The 21,230-nt window shown below is 37.6% G+C and overlaps 1 protein-coding gene across 3 annotated transcripts in view; it reads right to left on the reverse strand.

Annotated features, from left to right (window-relative positions):
* pak1 (p21 protein (Cdc42/Rac)-activated kinase 1) overlaps nt 1-21,230 on the reverse strand; it is a 45,107-nt gene that overhangs the window by 12,915 nt on the left and 10,962 nt on the right. For 2 of the 3 annotated variants that reach the window (XM_079620131.1, XM_079620130.1), the window contains exons 2-6: nt 5,428-5,644; nt 3,119-3,213; nt 2,071-2,218; nt 1,231-1,268; nt 498-611 (exon numbers count right to left, since the gene is read on the reverse strand). In XM_079620131.1, the coding sequence (XP_079476257.1) occupies nt 498-611; nt 1,231-1,268; nt 2,071-2,218; nt 3,119-3,213; nt 5,428-5,620 (588 nt within the window). In that variant the 5' untranslated portion in view covers nt 5,621-5,644. Of the gene's footprint in view, nt 1-497; nt 612-1,230; nt 1,269-2,070; nt 2,219-3,118; nt 3,214-5,427; nt 5,645-7,040; nt 7,132-21,230 lie in introns of those variants that run through there. The other variant, XM_079620132.1, reaches the window with a different exon arrangement.

Below are 21,230 nucleotides of genomic sequence, written 5' to 3' on the forward strand. Positions count from 1 at the left end.
TAATGTTAGTTAATAAAATATAGTTGTTCATTGTTTGTTCATGCTAGTTCACATTGCATTAACTAATGTTAACAAATGCTGTAGAAGTATTGTTCATTCTTAGTTCATGTAACTAATGTAGTTAACTAATGAAACCTATTGTAAAGCGTTACCTGTTTTACTTTACTATTTTTATTTTATTTTACTTTTAACTTTTTCACTTTAAAAAAAGGTATATGATTTACTTTGAATTTTCGATTGCTAGTAAATTTCACAAATAATTACCAAGAAAAGGCTAGTAACATACCAAATGAAATGTGAAATTTTGAAGAACAAACACTGAAATTGTATTTTCTTGTAAAAAGTACACTGATAATCTACATTGACAACTTTGGCATGACAAACACTGCATTTTCAGTCAAGCACATTCAACTAAAAGTGATACAGACCGTGAAAGAGAGACTAAATCAAATCAAGCAAAAAGCACTTTTCCCCATATCCCGTAAGCAAATACTCACAGATTTGGTGTGCTCGGGACGGGGTGCGATCGTGGGTGGGGGCGTGGCTTCATCCTCGTCATCATCCTCGGAGACGGTGGCCACGGCAGGGGTCTCGGAAACGGTCTTGGAGTTCTGAAACAAGCCAAGCAGGAAGTGGGGCTGACCGACTGACATCACAACATGGCTGCAAAACAAACCCAACGCCAACATGCCAACCACGAGAGCGGTGCTGCGTTATTCACCGCTGAGCTCCACAGGCCTCATCATTCCACCACCAGACACACCATAACCAGTGCGTCCACTAAAAGTTTACTCTCCATCTTGCTCTGCAGCTAACCTGTTTCAGTCGCAGCACTACTCAGTACTCACTACAGCACTACTCAGCAGGAGAACTGCACAAAAAACATGCTGATTCACAGTGCAGAGAGAGAGCGAGCGAGAGAGAGAGAGATGAACCCGCTGGCATCGCCTGGAGTGGCTGGCATATATTCTGTCCTTCTGTTGAGTGGGCAGCCCTTACGGGACTCTGTCACCTTGTTGTTCACTGCATCTCTCCTGTTTTAAACCCCCCATATCAGCTCTCAGCTCCCTCCTCTCTTCCGCGCTTCCCCATGGCAAACTTCCTTCTGTCCAGTCTTTTGTCAATCTGTCATGTGAGTGGAGAGGACATTTGTCCACATTCCCCTCCTGACCTCAAACTCCTCTCAGCATGTCACAAATAAAGCTGGAAAACACAGTCACAATGACTCACCACTGTGTTGGAAGAGCTGTAGTTATCCACACCTTTATCTGAAATTAAAAAGAGACGAATGAGCAATGAGAAAGAGCCATAGAAGTAATCTTTAGACAACATCACACTGATACTGTTTTTTTTTTTTTTTTTTTTTAACTGCTGTTGCTGATTTATAAGGATTCGGTGGCTGATGACTGATTTAAAGCCATTGTATTGTATCATAAAATGATCATATTTATTTGACACAGCAAAACACATTATGGAAATTGTGACACTGAATTGAATTAAGAATTTATGAAAGATTTACAAATCATCAATTCATTCTTCGGTCTGCTCATCTGTCATGAATGAAGGCCAGTATTACAATATATATATATATATATATATATATATATATATATATATATATATATATATACACATATCAAAAAGATGAAAAATATCAAATGTGATTATCCATTGACAAGATATTTGATAAATAAATAAATATGAAATTGTATTATTTTTATATACAAAGTACACATATTTATATAAAAACTACACATAGGTATACATATAAGATATATTCATTGTATTTATTTACAATGAATATATATATATATATATATATATATATATATATATACACGTATATATATATATATATATATATATATATATATATATATATATATATATATATACACACACACACAAACACTATATTCATACATAAACATACTATATTCATTCATACTCTATTCATATTATATAGTGTATATATATATACACTATATAAATACAGTATCCTACTATATAATTATTAAATTAATATATATATAAAATATATATGTTCATACATGTGTATATATGTCACACCTGTAAAGCTCATGTATTTCTGGCTGTTGTTCGTTTCTTTAGAGTCGTAGAATTTAAGCACGTCTAGAACCGCCTGAGGATTCTTCTTCTGCTCCAGTTTGGTGATGTTGGATGTCTGGAGTAACCGTGCCCACTGCTCCGGCATGCCCTACATGGAGAGCCACAAATAAAACAGTACTGAAAACCGTCTAAACCCTGTTAATCATTATTAGTCAATCATTATTAGAGTGACAATGAGGCTTTCAGAAGCACACTTGTGGCAAAAGCAAAGGTAAATTGGACAGACAGATAAATATGGTCACAGTACAGCTGTGTTCTGATCAGAATGAGTGTGTTAGTGGTTATCTGACCACCGGCGTCAGTTTAAGGTCTAATGGACTGAAGTAATTTAAACGTCTCTGTTGGCGAGGTAACGTGGTTCTGACCCACCGGCTCTCATTGACACTCATTAGGCACACTGAACTCCTCTCTGTTGTACACAGGGGAAATGTGCAGCTGATTTATGGTTCAGACAAAGAGCACAGCTCATTTAATATCTTATCAAACATAATAAACCAATTGTAAAGAGGAAGGATAGACCTGGACCCAGAGGTTAATGCGTTCATTCTCTCTATTTGAGAACTCCAGTGTCAAATCGGTGGAATCAGTCTTCAGCGATTATTCTTCCAGTTTATCCTTTTTTCTTGCTTGCTTTGGATTTTTATATTTATAATCAGGTGGAGTTTGTTCAGATTTTAGCCTCAATGTGCTAATTAAGAAGTTCTTATTGAAATTTAATTTTATATTTAGCTAGAATTAGTCTTAATTTACCACTGAAACAGGGATTATTTAATCTTTATAGTCAATAAAAAGTCAAAATGTTGTTCAAAGTGTTTGGATGAAAACGATTTCATCTCAAACTATCCAGATATGCAATTAAATGTGGAGTCACAAACAGATTGTGTAATTATTATACAGAAATATATGCATGTGTAAAAATGGCTTCTTTTTTTCTTCAACATAGACCATGTGAGCATTGTGCTGAAAAATATTTGTTGCTCACACTTACAGTGAACTCTCCAGTGACTGCATCAAAGCCAACATGGATGGTGTGCTCAAAGTCCGACGGTAGAGAGATCTCTGGACGCTCCTTCTTCTTGTTGGCTGAGGGACGAAGATAAGGGTGGACACATAGTGGGGTGGGAGAAGAGAAAAACAGTTCATGGATATTCAAATGTAGATGTTTAAACAATGTTTTTCATGCTTGCTCATTAAACCATTTTTGCAAAAGAACCTGTTTACAAGTGTTAGACCGTTAAAATAACTTGAACCTGCCATAGTCCCGCTGCAGGAGGCATGAGGGACACAGATGTGCCCAGAGCAATAAACTGCAATGCCCAAAATGTAAGACGCCTAAGACAGTGCCACAGGGAGACAGGAAGAACGGCTCATCGTCCTTGCAGTGCCAAACCACGTGTAACCATATGTGTCCCCTCAGATATGTTCGGGAAATTGTAGGTGTTAGGCCGTGTGTCCACCAAAGAATTTCAAGCCAGCTGAAAACGCCTAGCTATAGCTATGGGCGCTTGAGAGAGATTTGGCAGCGCAGCATTTTTTTCAGTTGAGACACTTTGCTTGTTATGATACTGAATATCCGAGTGAACCTGAGTGTTACTACCATCTCATTTCACACATATTTTGTTTCTGTCTTGACTTTACATTGTATTGACATTTTAATATAAAGTATTTTCTCTGGCTCTTGTTTTAAATGATTTTGTTCCGTTATTGTGCTTGTTGTTGTCATCTGTTGACGTTGTACAAGCAGAATGTTGCGGTTGGTCAGTGTGGTATTAATCCCGCCCCTCCTCCACTGTGATTGGACGGCTGGGAAAAAAGTGACAGTGATGAGCGCAGCGTTTTACCCAAAGTTGAACATTCTTCAACTCTCGGCGACCTGTAAAAAACACTGAGCGCTCAAAGCTTCAGCCTGAAAAAAAAACAATTGCTCCCTTTGAAAACAATTGAAAAAATACACCAGCCACGTGAAAAAAACATTTTGGTGGACACACGGCCTTATTGTGGAAGAGCGAAGTAACATCTTATAACTGAAAACCAATAACTGACAGATCTGTCTCGGTCCATGAGGATGAGATGCACTGATGGCCACAACAGATACTGACCACTACTTTTGATATCGACCCCCCTTTATTCAGGGACTCATTAATCCATTTTTGTTTATCAAACATCTGTGAAATTTGTTCAGTTTACATCTCAGTTGTTGAATTCTGAATATTCATAATATCCACACATGTGAAGAAACTAAAAAACTGTTGAAAGTGAGAGGATGTTTATATATATATTTATGCCATGGGCTGGATCCGAAATCAATCTCCGAAAAAGCTTGATAATGTAAATGAATGGCTGTTTGACTTTGGAAGTCCATTAAAGCGCATCTATTCATGATTAAAGTGCTCGACACAGATCTGCGGGGGTTAATAAAGGCCTTCTGAAGTGAAGCGATGCATTCGTGTAAGAAAAATATCCATATTTAAAACTTTATCGACTAAAATAACTAGCTTCCGGCAGACGGCCATACGCATTGATTTACGCCAAAAGAGTATGCACATTTCGATTGTTCTTATTGTATATTTATTTATTTATTGATACTTCTGGAATATTCTCTAAAGGATCACACCAACCCCTAGTTTTTGAGAAATCTCCTTTTAGTAAATACAGTCAGCCATTTTAGGCTCATTCGTTTTTTGGATCAGTGCTGATTTTCATAAAGACAATATTACAGTATAAACACGGTCTGGCACAGTCTCAACGTAGCTATTGCGTTCTGCTCCAGTTCCTGTGTGTGTCGGATCTGAGCGGATGCTGCTAATGCCTATTAAACAACGGCTGGATCTCATCCTCATCTGCTCCATGCTGAAGCCAGGCAGGGTCTTTAATATTAATGATGTGTTAACGGGCTGGTAATTAACACAAAACAGGCTTCCTGAAACACGAGCCGCTCAGGACGCAGGAGTGCAAGAGCGAGACGAACGCTTGACACGGAGACATGAGTGGACGCATGTCATCAATTGAGAAAGTGTGAAAATCTGATTCCAAATTAAGGAGAAATAACCCAGCAGAACTGTGTTCATTATTCTGAATAAATGAAACATCAAAGGTCAAAGGTTTATGGCCATAAATGTCTAATAAACTGCTTGTGCTCATCGTGACCTTTGACCCTGAAGCTAACCCTGAATGATTGCCAATAGAAATTCCTAATTTAAATCATTACTTTTCTGAGCTGCCAAAAGGCCTGCTGAGGAAGATGATTTGTGTCCTTGTAGAAAACTATACTAGCTAGTGGCAATAATTGTCACTCACTCTTGTCTCCTCCTCCGGTGAGTATGGATCGGATGAAGCCTTCTTTTCTCCTCTTGTCCTCTGGGTTGGGCGGCAGAGGTTTGGAGCCGTGATTGAGAGGGCCTGAGTCTTTACTGGACGAGCCAATCATTGTGCTGGTGTTTCTCATGGGCGGAGCTGGCGGCTTGTCTTCTACTTCCCCATTGTCTGACATCTTCAGCTGTGGGCGTGGCAAAATCTGAAACAACCATTTAGAGCTAGAGTTAGTGAAAAGGGGAGGGGCTTAAGTAAATCAACAGCAGGGGTTGCTGGAATTTAACTGCAGACATAATTAGATTTACTACATTACCACCAATCTTCTTTTAATAGTATTTAGTGTATTTAGATTAAACTAGGACACAGCAGGGGGGGAAAAACAAGCTAAGATAGGAGGGAAACACCCACTGAACCATCACGGTTTCCACAAAAGTATTACGCAGCTCAACTGATTTCAATATTTATTATAATAAGAAGAAATATTTCTGAAGGATCATGTGACACTTACGACATGAGTAATGATGCTGAAAATCACAGGAATAAATTATACGTTCAAATGTATTCGAATATACATTTTTATTTAATTTTAATTATTTATTTCACAATATTACTGTTTTACTGTATTTTAATCAAATAAAAGCAGCCTTGGTGAGCCTAAGAGACTTGTTTCAAAAATGTGTGTGTATATGCATGTATGTGTGTGTGTTTATTTATTCAAATCACTAACCCTAATATGAGTAATATTAATAGTAATTTGTCACTTATAAAACACAACAAACTAAAGCATAAATGAATGTAAGTGAGTTTTCAGTAACACTTTAGATTAGGGAACACTATTCAATATTAACTAGGCTGGTTGCTTATTAGCTTGCATTTTACTAGCATATTGGTTGTTTATTAGTACTTATGAAGCACATATTAATGCCTTATTCTACATGACCATAATCTTGATCCCTTAATCTCACCCCACACCTAAATGTATCCACAACTAACATCTTACTAACTATCAATAGGTAGTAGTAATTAGGAGTTTATTGAGAGAAAACTCCTAGTTAATAGTGAATGTGCGTTTCCCAAACAAAAGTGTTAAAGAGTTTTCATTTATGAATCTTTTCTGAAAGGAGCAAACAGTCCAAAAACAGCCCCATCTTTGCTGTAAACCTTTCGGGAAGCTGACATGTCCTGCAGCTTGACATGTTATTCTCCATTTAAAACTATTATTATCATCATGTATAGGTTTTACTTTTATGTGCTCATACTAATGCTTATACAGAGACTACATGGATTATTTGTGCTTTAAAAAATGCACATACCAAGCTGGACATTGATAAAACAAACTATATTTATCTAAAACACATACACACCGCCAGCAGTAGTAGTAATATGATGTGTGTTAATCAATGCCAACATAGATATCTAGAGAGAACAATGCTAATATACACACACACACAATACAATTTTTTTTTTTTTTTTTACAAAATGAACATTGCTTTTACACAAAATTTACTCAAAATGACCAAATATAAGTCTATCACTAACCACTAGTTAACAACAATAAAAAAAGCTGAATCTGAATAGTCTGTAAAACTTCACCTTACCAAAAACCTCTCAGCATACCGACAAGCAATCACACCAGTATTCCCGTAAAAAAAAGCAGATCCCACTGGACGCTGAGAGAGTGTGTGAGAGAGAGACTGTGTGTGTGTGTGTGTGCCTGCTTTAAGAGGCTGTGCCTTCCCTGATGTGATGTCACAGGTGAACGAGAAAAACTATGAGTTTGATCTGTGACTGACTCGCCATGAATGGTGTAACATGATAGCAGAGATTGAGAAAAACACACAGACAATACAAATAGGAAACTGTATTACCTGTAAACACACTTTAGCCACAAGCAAACAGACATTGAAAAGGCAGTAGAAGAAAAAAAAAACACGATCAAAAACAACACGGGTGTGTTAAAGTCACAGAAACACTAAACGCGTGCACACACACAGCTGGTGAATGACTGTTTGAGACAGACAGGGTCTGTTGTTTGAGCACAGGGTCCATGTGGACGTGTGAAACCCTTTACACTTGTCTTTCATGGTGGGGGACTTTCAATTGACCTCTATTGTTTATAGCTGAGCTAATGATATTTTATATAGCCTAACCCTAAATCTGTCCCTCACACAAACGTTATTTATGCGTTTATTCAGCCATTTTCCACTTGGAGATTGTTGACTGGCCTATAGCTGATTCCAGGTTGAACTATCCTTGTGGAGACATTTTAGTCCTCACAATAGACACAATAGACCTGACCAACAAAACACACACACACAGACTAACAACGCCCATGTGGACTCACATTTCAGACAGCACTGTCACATTTAGCAGAGGCCTGTCATCACTATGGTCTCTTTTATCTCACACACACACACACACACACACACACACACACACACACACACACACACACACACACACACACACACACACACACACACACACAAAGTTAAACTAAACACAGATTGGAGGTCTTAAAGTTTTTAAGTCTTAAAGTCAAATGTCTTAAAAACACTTGCACATCAATTTAAAAATTAAAATGATTTAAAATTAAATAAATAAAAAGAGAACAATAGCATGATGAAATTAATAATAAAATAATTTGATAACTAAATACATAAATAAATAAAAATTACATAGATAAATTGGTAAATAAATAGTTAAATACAAACAAATCTGAGAGAGAGAGTGTGATTGGATAATGAAATTTAAAAAAATGAGATAACTAAATACATGTTGGAGCTTGTAGCCTCGTGGGCAGCATGCTGACAAATAGCACAAATGTGTTTCGGTGACCCGAGTTCGAGTCCCGACTCATGGACCTTTCCCGATCCCATCCCCCTCTCTCTCCCATTTCGCTTCCTGTCTATTCTATACTGTCCTATTGCAATAAAATGTCAAAAATACATATAAAAAAATAAAATAAAAAGACAAATACATAAAAAAATTACATAGATAAATAAATAGTTATACAAATAATAATTAATAATATATGAATACAGAATAAAAAAAGGATCTGAACAAACGTTGAAAATAACAAATAAATTCACTGATATTTTAAAGACAAAGACCAGTGAAACAGCAGGAATGAGGAAGTGAGTAAGTCTCAGGGACTTTGGTCTGGTCTCTGGTAATTAAATTAACCTCAGTGCTGTTACACACACACACACACACACACACAAGCATCTAACAAACCTCAGGTGCATTTCATTCAAGTAAACAAAGGGCTTCATTCACAGTTGAACTTGAGTGTTCCCCTTCATTGTCTCAAGGAGAACATGCAAAAACAAGAACCAAGTTCTGAGGCATAAAAAAAACACCATAGGAAGATCCCAAACATATACCGTAAGAGGAAGATGTTCTAGTGCGTAACTGTGACTATTAGGTCATCCACACTTAAATGACATGATAACACCAGATGATTTTCTGCTTTGACGTACTGGCGAGACATCGAACATGTGGTTCGGCCTGTGCTTAGTCATGTGTTTGTCAGGTACCATTACTGATCGCTTACATTATTTCACTTCTTCATCCTCACCTGCTGCATTCAGCTCATGAATTACTTCAATTTCCATGTCTTCAGCTACAATCAATGGGTTCTGATTCAAAAAACATTCACTCAAAATCCCATTGATTTCAATTGAAATACTGACTGGAAACAGGCTAAACGATGCTGATGCACAAATCCCACCTGCTTCAGCCTTAAAGCCGCAGTCCGTAAGTTTTGTGTTCAAAATGTACAAAAATTATAAAGCGAGCGAGTACATCATGAATCCATTTTCCAAACTGCGTTTTTGTCTTATCCCGAATCACTACAGTACACCTATAATAAATGTTTATATTCGGACTATTTTAGACTGGCTCGGGTCGTACCACTGCGGAGTAGCCCAGTACCATAATAGGTTCTCTTTAATAACAAAACTATACTGTATAACTAATGCTAAAATGACAATGCATGCGGAGGTCCTGACTCCTGACAGAGATCACATGGGGTTTTCTTAGCTCATGTGAGATGAACATACACATCATTCATCAGGATAAGAATAGCTCTGATCTCTCTAGAGGTGTAACCGAGCGAGGTGTGACGGAAGCACAGAGGCTTCTTCAGCTATTTAAATAGCCATTGCTATATAGGAATTCTGTGAATTTATGGATCGTCTTGTTAAGCAGGCGAGTTTGTACGTGTAAGAACAATTTAATTCTGGACAGGATATAAGCAGGGCTTCTGATTACTCCTCGCACATGCTAATCACTGTTGTGGCATTCTTTCAAGTCACCGGACAGGTTTTAGTAAATGTTTCCTGAAGTCATATTCTCTGACATGTGGTTCATTTGCCTCGGGCTGCGTGAAACAGCCTTTATGAGACGACCTGCAACATAAAGCCAGAAACAGATTTTCATTACCTTCGTGAAGCCATGCAGAGACAGAACTGGCTCACATGCGGTTTAATCTCGTGTTCAAGCTGGTGTTAAGAAAATTATACTAAACAGAGACACGTGAGAGAATGTGTATACACAAGGTGTCTCGTCCTTAGAGTAAAATTGCATTGAAAGCATCTTAAAATATTCAGAAATACATCACAAAATCATATTTTGAAATGAATCAGCTTTTATTTTTATATTTTCACTTTAATTTTAGTAATTTCAATGTGCTTTTGTCCAAACAAAAATGTGTGTGTGGGTAATATTTCTATTTTATTTCCTTTTTTTAAATAATTTTAGTGTTTCAAGTTTAGGTTTTCATCTATGTTTAAATTTATATTCAGCTTTATTTTAATAAACAAAAAAAGCTTTTTTTTTTAATGACTGAAAAAAAAATGAAGAAAACAATAGAACGCGTGTAGATTTTGTAGCCATAATTTCTGTCTGTACACACGTTAAAGAAAATTGCATAGACATATTTCAGAGAACAAAGCCTCATACAAAAATCATGGCACTAATCTTGCAAAAATTCTGTAGTTAGTTCTCAAAAAACTAAATGCATCAATCATATCTGTATCTTGTGCATGACAATGTAATATCTGTGACCAATATGCATTTATCATTTTAATGAATATGCAAGGTGTATAGGCGTTCAGTCCTAGGCTGGCTGCTTTTTTCTGCAGCTCTCTTCCATATATCTTGCATATAAATGAAATAAACCTGTCTCTCTCTCTCTCTCTCCTCCAGAGGATAAATTTACACTCGTCTTTCTGTTAGACCTCGTTTGAACTTCTGTATGATGTCCGAACACTTTATGACACAGTGATGGGCTCACAGACATGACGGATCCGTTTCATAACAAGACCACAGAGACCTGACTGCGCATCAGAGTCTCTCGACGATCCATTCGACTCTGGACAGGAGAGAGACAGTCACAGCGGCCTTTTTAAGTCAACATGAAATCATTTTTGCTTTCCTAATAAATGTTCCCGCTCATAATATGCATGATTCATCACTAAACATTAATGTAAGTCTTTTATCAAAATGTGAAAATGTCTAATGACTTTTATGCTGATGTATCAGAATGTATTAAAAGTATTCAAATCCTCTTGGAAAGAGCAAGTTATACATTATTTCCTGATCAATTTTAATTTTCAAAGTGTGCAAATGCATTGAAAATGATAGTTCATGATGCCTTTAAAGACAGTGCTACTAATCAATGCATTTACCATTCCAACTCAAAACATAAAGGACAAGTTCGGTATTTTACACCTAAAGCACTGTTTACAGATCGTATCTGATGAAATAGAACGGTTAAGATTAAAATTTGGACACATGCTCCTGTCCCGAGAATTTTAGTTTTATTTAGCGTTTGTGGACCTATTTTGCCAAACGCGTCACACCCAGATTCTTCCGTTGAGAGCTTGAATAATAGACACCAGTTGGTGGCGATAATGCACCTTTGCCGATTGCAAGCAAACCGCTGGCATTTCATTGAATACACAGAAGAAGCAGAAGAAGAAGCGGCGGAGGAATACCGCACCTCACACAGCACATTCAATACAAGTCAATGGAGGTGGACAAAAACTACGATAAAACCTGTTGGAAAGCATCTTTTTCAGCGTTTTTTTTTGGGATCATATCAGTGAACACCCCTGACCACTCGGTGAGTTTCACGTCTTTGTAAACGAAAGTTTAATGTGTTTTAGGAAGGAATCTGCCAGTGCACATAGACAACCATTGTGGGGGTGTGGGGGGAAAGCGAAATAAAACTAAAATTCTCGGGACAGGAGCATGTGTCCAAATTTTAACCTTAACCGTTATATTTCATCAGATACGATCTGTAATCAGGGCTTTAAGTGTAAAATATCGAACTTGTCCTTTAAATTATGTGATATTGGAACAGTTGAATATAAATAACTTTCTGAAAACTGTATGACCGCCATCGTGCACAGAATATATCACACTCTATAACAGTCTGTCGTTCCCTGGAGATCTAGCTTTAAAAAAAAAAAAAACATGCTCACATCTCCTCAGGAGGACGCGCTCTTCCAGGGTTAAACTGGGTAGCAGGCCGCCCCGTCATCTTAAACACACACACACACGCGCACACCCTCCAGACAAAATACTTACATATTCTGATGTTCAAAGACGGATGATGCGAGAATGAGCAATGCATGCGTGTGTCTATGTGTGTGTGCATAGCCTGGCATCCATTCAAACCAAGAGAGATGATCACAACAGTGCCAGCGGAAAAACACTGTCGCAGCTTTATGTACATGCTAATGATCTACACGGGGTGGGGTGCAGGCAGACACTTTTAGTGTATATTTTATCATATATTAAAAAAGCACAGCTCCTCAATCATTTCCCCAAGACACGAAGGAATATTGAACTCACATCGAGTTTGCTGGTTGATTGAATTTTAACTCCTGCCCTGAAGAATCTGCACAACAATTATTGACATTTAATCCACAAAAAATAATAACTGGAAACACATTATCTCGTTCATTAGTTTACATCCTGGTTCTTAAAAACCACGTGTTGCGCCTCCGAGTATCAATATTTGTGATGATGTTTAAGCCCTTCCTGCGAAGCAAAGCTGGGTCTTAACATCACATAGACACCCTAGACACCCAATTTAAAAGAGTTGGTTAAAGTTTTGAATAGGATGACTTGTGTAAATATATTCCAAAATATATTTACATATATGACATGAAAATATCTGTTACGTCAAAAAAAAGGCATTTTCTTTAAAAAAAGATAACATCTAGATTGTGCAAATGGTATATACACCTGTGTGAGAAAAAGCACCACCTTATTATGCCTGCAATTAGTATAATGCAACTTACAATATAATGTAAATAAATATGTAGTACGATATTGGAATCAGATGTTAATACTGAAAGAAAAACATTTAATGATCCACTATATTTACATTATACCTCAGGGTATACAAAAACTAGATATTTCCTATACAGTGTGTGTGGTTTGATTAGCCATATTTATGGGGAAAAACTTGGCCTAAGTGGGCTAAATGTGACAAAAGCTGTTTTGGGGACATCAGGGGACGTGCACTGCACAGTCTGAAAATAACTTCTAAATTAAGTAAATAATGTTAACGTTAAGTAAACTTTGGGGTTAATGTTACTAGAACAAAGCTAGTTAAGCATGTGTGTGCGTGTGCTTGTGCGTGCGTGCGTGCGTGCGTGCGTGCGTGTGTGTGTGTGTGTGGCGGAACTACAGAGATCATCCAATATCTGGAGTCGTGATGCTGCCACGGCCAGAGCCCAACTAGAGCAGATGGTACTGAAGAAACACGGCCAATTTACATAGAAATCAACAGACAGAGAATTCAATGACGACCTACAACACAAGATTTCATCAGTGACCATAACAATACTCAAACTCAACATTTGTCGGACTGGTTCAAATTGGCTTAGCTCTTGGATTAGTCTTGGATACTTGGATTAGTGTTGGATAAACTTGAGCATAACATGCAAACACACAAATTAACACAAGTGAACTGTCCAGACCATCATTTTGTACTGGTAGCATGGCAAAACCTCATGGAGGATGCAGGGAGACTTCATCACGTCTGTCTCTCTCACACACAAACACGTCTACTTTCCTTAAACGTCTACTGTTTCGAAATAAAGCTAATTATAAATACCAAAGCCACTTGAAGGCAAGCCTGCAACCTTAGCCAAAAAAAGTGTAACAACTCTTATGCTGCGGTATGCAGGGAAGGAGACAAGGCAATTTTTTTAATGGATGTCAATGGAGGAGAGGCTTCACTACGCGTTTGTGAGGAAATAGCTTATCATTTAATGAATCAAGAGCCCATTGGCTTATCTTCAACATGTTTGCACTTAGATAAATCCAGAACTAATGTTTTAGAGTTTACACTGAAGAAAATGCTGCTTTATAAGAGAATTCACAGACAATTGCGAGTCGCAACAGGTACGATTCAGTTTACGGCACTTCTCCTTCATTTCTATAGTATCCACAAACAGTGATTGACTGTCGCACAACTCTGAATGAAATTCATTAACGTCAAGGCTGTAATGTGATTGGGTATCAAGGCACATGATCCAAGTTAGCCATTATGCTTTCTCCAATGGTAGAGCCACGGACCCTTGCATCTCCCAAAAATAACGTCTCTGTAAATAATACAACCTAACCGTAACGCAAAACTTTCTGCAATTTAAGAATTTTTAAAAAGAAAAAAAAAAACATTCTAATATTGTCATATATATATATATAGGACATTCCCAGGATTTTTTTTTGTCAATTTTAGCTGACTTTGGGCGATAAACTTGTACTAAGTAGTGACAGACAAACAAAAATACAAGAAATGTAATCTAGATAATTGGTTCTCAGCTGGTTTTGGGCTTTAGGCCCAGTTTGGACATCAAGTGGAGACCGAACAAAGTACCAAAAATGTTTATCGTAAAAAAAATGTGTAAAATCAGTACTTAAATGTAGGGATGGATGATTTGGGAAAAATCAAATTGAACATGGCAAAACCTCAAGTTTATTTTTAGGGATGCACAATTTGGTCAATGATTTTGTGATATCAACTCTCACATTCTTAAATGCCAGTGTAACTTGCTGTCAAATCCAGCAAACACCTTGTATAAATGTTCCATTAGATGCTTTTAGCTGCTTTTAAAAGAAATCTCAAATTTCACTTCATGCATTTGAATACAACTAAGCTGATTCCGTTTTTTATGTGCTTTAGTCATAAAGAGAGATCGTACGGTTAAACATAGACATGCTATGTTTGGATTCCTCTATCCTGAGTCTCGCTGTAGTCTGACAAGGAAGAATTACCCATGAGTCACAGTATTGATCCGAGATCCAGAGCCCATCTTACAGCACTCAGCAGTACCGAGCTAAGGAAAAACCTTGAGCCAGAAGCAGATCAATGAAATCGACCTCACAGACACTGTCTTTAGAGTTTCTTACAGGCCATTCTGTTAGTCAAACTCCAGAATGTGCCATCACAGATCCGCGCTCTTGTCCTGTGCAGCGAACCTGGATATAATCCCTTCCCCCTTGAGTTTAGAGTCCCGTAGAGACCCTCCCTTCCACCCCCCAAAAAATAGATGCCATTGTCTCTCTTTCTCGTCTCCCAAAGGACTCGGCAAGCAAGATGGCCGTATGTTCCTTAAACTAACATTTCACCGGGGGTCTCATTAATAATGCCCCTCTGAGTGAGCGACGCACATAGATCTAGACTGGAGCTTCACGCTGAGACGTGTCTCATAGATTATGCCGGTGCGTTTGAGCTCTGCCGTCCCTCCAAGCATCAGGGATGTGGCCCGTCTGGTTGCTGGACAAATGATGGGACATAAATTGAAGTTTTATGGCTCCCCTGAAAGTGTGTACTTCCTGTTTCCCATGTTTTTTTTGGTAATGATGCGTTTATCGGGTTAAAATGCAGCCGTCGGGGACGGATTGGAGCCGTGTGCTTGTCACATGGTGGATTGTGATCTAAAATTCCTATTAAAAAAGTTTTGCATATTGTTTGGTTTATGCAGTTCACGGCAATATTAATACACTTAAAGGAAGGGTAGGCAATTTCAGAGAGGCTAGCAATAGCAAGCTAGCTTTGAAAGCACAAGATCCCACCCTCCCTTCAAAGCATCTCCAAAAGCCACGCCTCCTTCAAAACACATGAACGCACAGATAGAGCAGAGTCTGCAAAGTGTCACGAGAGACGGCGTTATTACCTCATGACTCAAAGAACATAACATTACAATAATAATAAACGTAAACAACTTACAGAGCTCATGTACCACCTGACTAGATGTAGAACTACTCTGAAACACAGCTCAAGAGTAGAACTTCACTGGTTGCCATCTTGTAATTACGGTTATGTAATGACGTGAACGCAGCATAAGTTTGTGGTTTTGGTTCAGGAGGAACAGTAAAAGGTGGCTGGTGTTTGTTTACGTCGCCGATGACAACTCTGCATAGCGTGAAAAGTGCTGATGACGGGTGATGTCTGCGCGAGCAAAGTGCACGGAGATATGGAAAAACATATGTTGACATGCAGGTAGGACATCGCAGGGGCGTAACTATCGGTAAGCAGGGTAAGTGGTTGCTTACGGGCCCGGACCAATCAGGGGCCCGCCCGCGTGACTGGACGATATTGATTGACAGGCCCAGGCGGGTCCCCCTATCGCATTTTACTACAATAGTCTGATCGCATTTTAATTTTTTGCTTATTGATTTGAATAAATAATGACAACAACATATTTGACTGATCATTAAATAAATGTTTGAAACGAACAATGATGAATTTGGTATAATTTGTTTCGAATTGGGACTGGGGAATCCCCGGGTGAACATGCGCATTGCGTGCAAAACAGTAAAAACCGGTGAACTTGAGACAGATATGGAGTCGTCAAATTTTTTGTCAGAGCGTTCTTTTTCTAAACTGAAACTGATAAAAAGCTATCTCAGGAGCTCAATGGGACAGATCGAGTCGTCTTTTTGGACTTGCCATACTGTCAATTGAGAATGCCCGTGCGCGCTATCTGGATCTTAAAGGAGAACTCCGGTCAATTTTAACATTGAGCTCAATTTTTAGTAAATTTGGAGTGCTGTCAATACAGAGAACAACGATAAAAATCGGTGTTGCCTACACCGTGTTATCCTCATTTAAAAATTTGTGACTTGAATGGGGTCTAATTTTAAACCTGCTTTTATTTCTCTTATCATCCTTGATGTGTCATACAAGTGCCCAGCCATGTTGAGTGATTCCTTCAGAGTGAACACGAGTGAATCTGACTGCAGTAGATGTGAAAGATATGAATAAAAATGATGTTATATCAGCCAGCGCAAATACCTGTATTTAGTTCCTGTTTTCGGTTGAAGTCCAAAGTAGTCAATTGTCGAGTTCACGCGCGTGATCATAGGTAACTAAACCTATGACCTGACAGCTTCGCACAGAGGAAAGCCCGGAAAATGCAGCTATAATGTAAGTGAGCATATTTTTTATGTATTTGGACTTAGGCCTATGTGTATATAGCAGTGACAGTAACAGTAACAATGTGTTATGGTGCGCCGTCACCATTTTTTTTTTTTTTGCGTGTAGCGTCATCACGTGTTGTAGTAGGGGGGCCCGCCTTGATAATCCTGCTTAAGGGCCCGGTGTTGACTCGTTACGCCACTGGGACATCGTATCATCGCATTTAGACCGGAGGCAATGATTGGATGAACATTTCTTTATATATATATTTTTATATATATATATATATATATATATATATATATATATATATATATATATATATATATATATATATATATATATATATTTACACCACTTCCATTATTGCTTGCTATCAGGATTTGAAAAGAGAGTTTCATCCAGTATAACAAAAAAGTGTTTATTAAAAAAAATGCCTAACCTACCTTTAAGAAGGACCGCACGATTTATCAAATTAAAACTGAAATAGTGATTATCAAATTGTGCATTTGGGAACGCATTTTTATTTAATTTCACAGTGAAATATTATAATTAACATAATATTTGTCATTTTTTATATCGTATTGAATACTATTTTTTTATTTATAGTCCTATACACTTATATCACGTCCTCCAAACTATTTCAACCCTTTACTCTACACAATTTTATATATATTTATATAGCATCACTGACAAATATCTTATCTTGTAAAATGTGTGGTCACATTATGTGTGGTCACATTAACGGCGCTCCCTATACACAGAGTACATGAGAGAGATCGTGAAAAGTGAAAAGCGAGCTAACACAAAGCGATTTCAACAATACTCCGCATATATACGTAGATAGCAGCACCCTGATGCCTACGAATTATAGGTCAATACACAGAGTACACGTGATCACCCCCCCTCTCTCTCTTTAACCTCATTGTCTTGTATTATTCATAATATCGATGAGCAATAACATTAATAAACACAAAGCCAGAAATGACTATGGAGCGGTCACGTGCAGTACAGGCATTTGATTTTCCTGCCATTCCTCCTCTTAAATAAATCTCTCTCGGTCTCTCAGACAGTAATGTCAGCAGAGCAGGAGGTTTGGCTCCAGTGCCGATGAAGCAGATTGGGTGTAATATCGCTTAATGTTCGTACCCAACAGCACAGTGGTAAGATAAATCACAACTAACGCTGATGTCAGGAAATCTCTATAATGACACACATACACATGTTGGTGTGGACTTTCCAGCGACTTCCAATGTTTTATACTGGGCTAATGGTATTTTCTATACCTTAACCCTACCTGTACACGTACCTTTTAACATTTTCTATTAGAAGACAATATATATTATGTTTATTAAGACATTATCTCATAGGAACTGTTAAGTGCCCACTACTATGCAGATGATTTCAGGTTTTGCTATTCTTGTGGGAACATTTAGTCCTCTCAACGTAGGCAATACCGGATCACAAAAACGAAAATTACGGCGGCTCATGCACACATACAAAACACACAATGGCTTTTTACGGCTTCTTATTCCAAAGACAGCAAAATGATGATCATGTTACTAGCGCTTAAGGGAGACACATCAGCTCAATTTAAGTCCCATTGCTGTAGTTATCCTGCACGTATCCCAGACTGCTTTGCGCTCAACTTTTTCCTTAAAGCCAGCTAAAACTCTGTTTTCTCTCTAAGGGCCCGTCAAATACTGTAATCTCATGACATCATGTGCAAAACATTCCCTGACCCACCCTTGGATTCCTTTGGAGTCCAAACTAGATTTTTTTTATTAAAAATGCACACAGAAACATCACCGGTATGATTCTAAAATATTTTCGGTGGTTGCCATGATGTTACCTTAAAGTCTGATCACACCTCTCCTCACACTTATGAGCTAAAGTAATATTAATATTTGCCTTTGCAAACACCTCTAATAACTATATTTTTTTACTCAATTCTATAGATATTTAAATATTTATTTATTTATTAAAATTGATAAAATAAAGCAATATTCAAGAAAATACAAATAAATAAATATTTTAGAAAATAAATAATTAAGTAAATAAATCAATATTTATGAAAACAAAAACATGTATGTAGAGCAAACTCTCTCTCCTGTCTATGACCTCTCGGGTGTGTTTGGGAGCTTGGGAGAGATTTTAGGAGTAAAATGAGAACAATGCATAGCCTGTGGAGGAATAGATCTTTTCTATTATTCATCAAACCACCCCCACCAACCTCACTCACCTCTGCTGCTATAACAGAAGGCTCATAGGTATCAGGTATATAGTCCTGAAACCAGAGAAAGAGACCAAAGAAAGAGAAAGAAAGACTAATTGTTTTGTGTCCAACTGGTGCATGTTTGAGGGGAGCGATTTACAATGATTTTTCATAGATTCAAATACACATGGTCAAATATTCGTATTTTACACTGGAGCATGAGTGTTGGAGATTTTCAGTGACCCTTTCTGCAGGAAACATTGACACGCCAGTGTGTGGCGACAAATGACACCCAGTCTTAATGAGCGAGTCACTGATTTATTCATTCAACTGATTCCTTCAAAAACACAGATGAATTAAACTCAGGAACAAAATCATGTGGCTTTCTTCATGAGTTAGTTGAATTATTCACTAAAAATATTTGTTCACAAATATGGATTCAGTCTGAAAAACACACAGGTTTGAAAATGTGTAGGGTTTCCAGCAGGATTTTTTTTATTATTATTAAATGGATCACTTGATTGGTGTGAAATGTTGTGACATTCTAGGACAACTGATGATAAACTGGTTATTTCAAAGTAATCTGCATTTTAGATCAAAACTAGCTACACTACAAAACAGAAACCCCTTTTATTACATGCCTGCACCAAGCCAAGAGTATAACCTAGCATTGCCTTCTAGGATGAAGTATGGCTTGAACTCTGGTTCGGACCGAGCGATCGAACCGAGTGTAAAAACAGCCTCAGAGGTCTGCAGATGGACTATTTTACAGCACTCTTGAGCGGAGATCAAGGGGAAAAGCAGATAAAGTGCTCCAGACAGGCTATCCCACAATGCACTGGGCAGGCTCCATCACTTTTAAGTGGATAAGCATGAGAGTACGAGCACGGTGCAGAATGCAGGGAATGCTGGGTGATTGATGGCCGTCTGAGTGAAGAATGATGGACGTGTGCAGCGAGGGCACAGTGTCTGCTCTGGCACGGAGAAACAGATATCCCAGCAATCATAGTTTGAGAACAGCACGTCAGTCCCAAAACATCTCCAGCCCCAGATGCACACCTGTTTGGCAGCTAAACCTAACATGCACTTCCATTTGATTTGGTAAAATAAGCAAACTTGTTCAACAATAACAGCAATAAAGCAGAACACTCAACCGTTTACCTGCTTAGAGACCATCAATAATGAACATTTGAGCCAAACTATCATTTCAGAACAGAGCAGAGAACCCAGGGTGTGATGTTACATTCTGAAAGAAAGAGAGAGAAAGAAAGAAAAGAAAGAAAGTGGAAGGAAAACTCCTTTGGGCGATACTGATTTGGGTCAGACAAGCCGATGGCCGTCTCATGGCCCGTCGCATGGCCCGTCGCATGAAACTAGATGAACAAACTCTGAGTTTCGAATTAGGTTTAGAGATGACAAAACCATACAAATCCACCCTGGTTTAGATCAGGTTCAGCGGGCTCACAGCGCTCTTTATTACCGTTCTCTGGCGAACAGATAATCATACGCAACATGTCAGTCGATTCACTTCTCTCCTGAAGATTAAGAGATTATGAAAATATTGTGGATTTCAATGCATTGAAAGGCATGGACAAACACTGCTGCTGCAGTGAAAGTTTGAGAAGGCAGCTGAAAGAAAATATCTCTTTCAGAAAATAAGTGAATCAACTGAATTTAAATAAAAATTATTTATATTGGTTCACAAAGAGCTCTTTGTAAGAATTATAATATATATAATTATATTAATATATTGTACTAATTATAATTCATATAATATAAATATAATAATTTTTTGCAAGTTAGTAATACTTATATTACTTTGATAGATATATAAATAAATCTTATAAATAAAATAAATAAAATATACATTTTATTAATATGTATTATTAATTTAAAAAAATTATATATATATATATATATATATATATATATATATAGAGAGAGAGAGAGAGAGAGAGAGAGAGAGAGAGAGAGAGAGAGAGAGAGAGAGAGAGAGAGTTGCAGTCATAATTATTATTCAACCCTTATATAGTATATCTAATATATACTATTCCATACTATATATAATATATATATAAATTTATTAATTAGTGTTAATAATACTAATGACAATTGGTATTATTGCTA

The sequence above is a fragment of the Phoxinus phoxinus genome, assembly GCF_949152265.1.
Source record: "Phoxinus phoxinus genome assembly, chromosome: 8".
Classification (NCBI taxonomy): domain Eukaryota; kingdom Metazoa; phylum Chordata; class Actinopteri; order Cypriniformes; family Leuciscidae; genus Phoxinus; species Phoxinus phoxinus.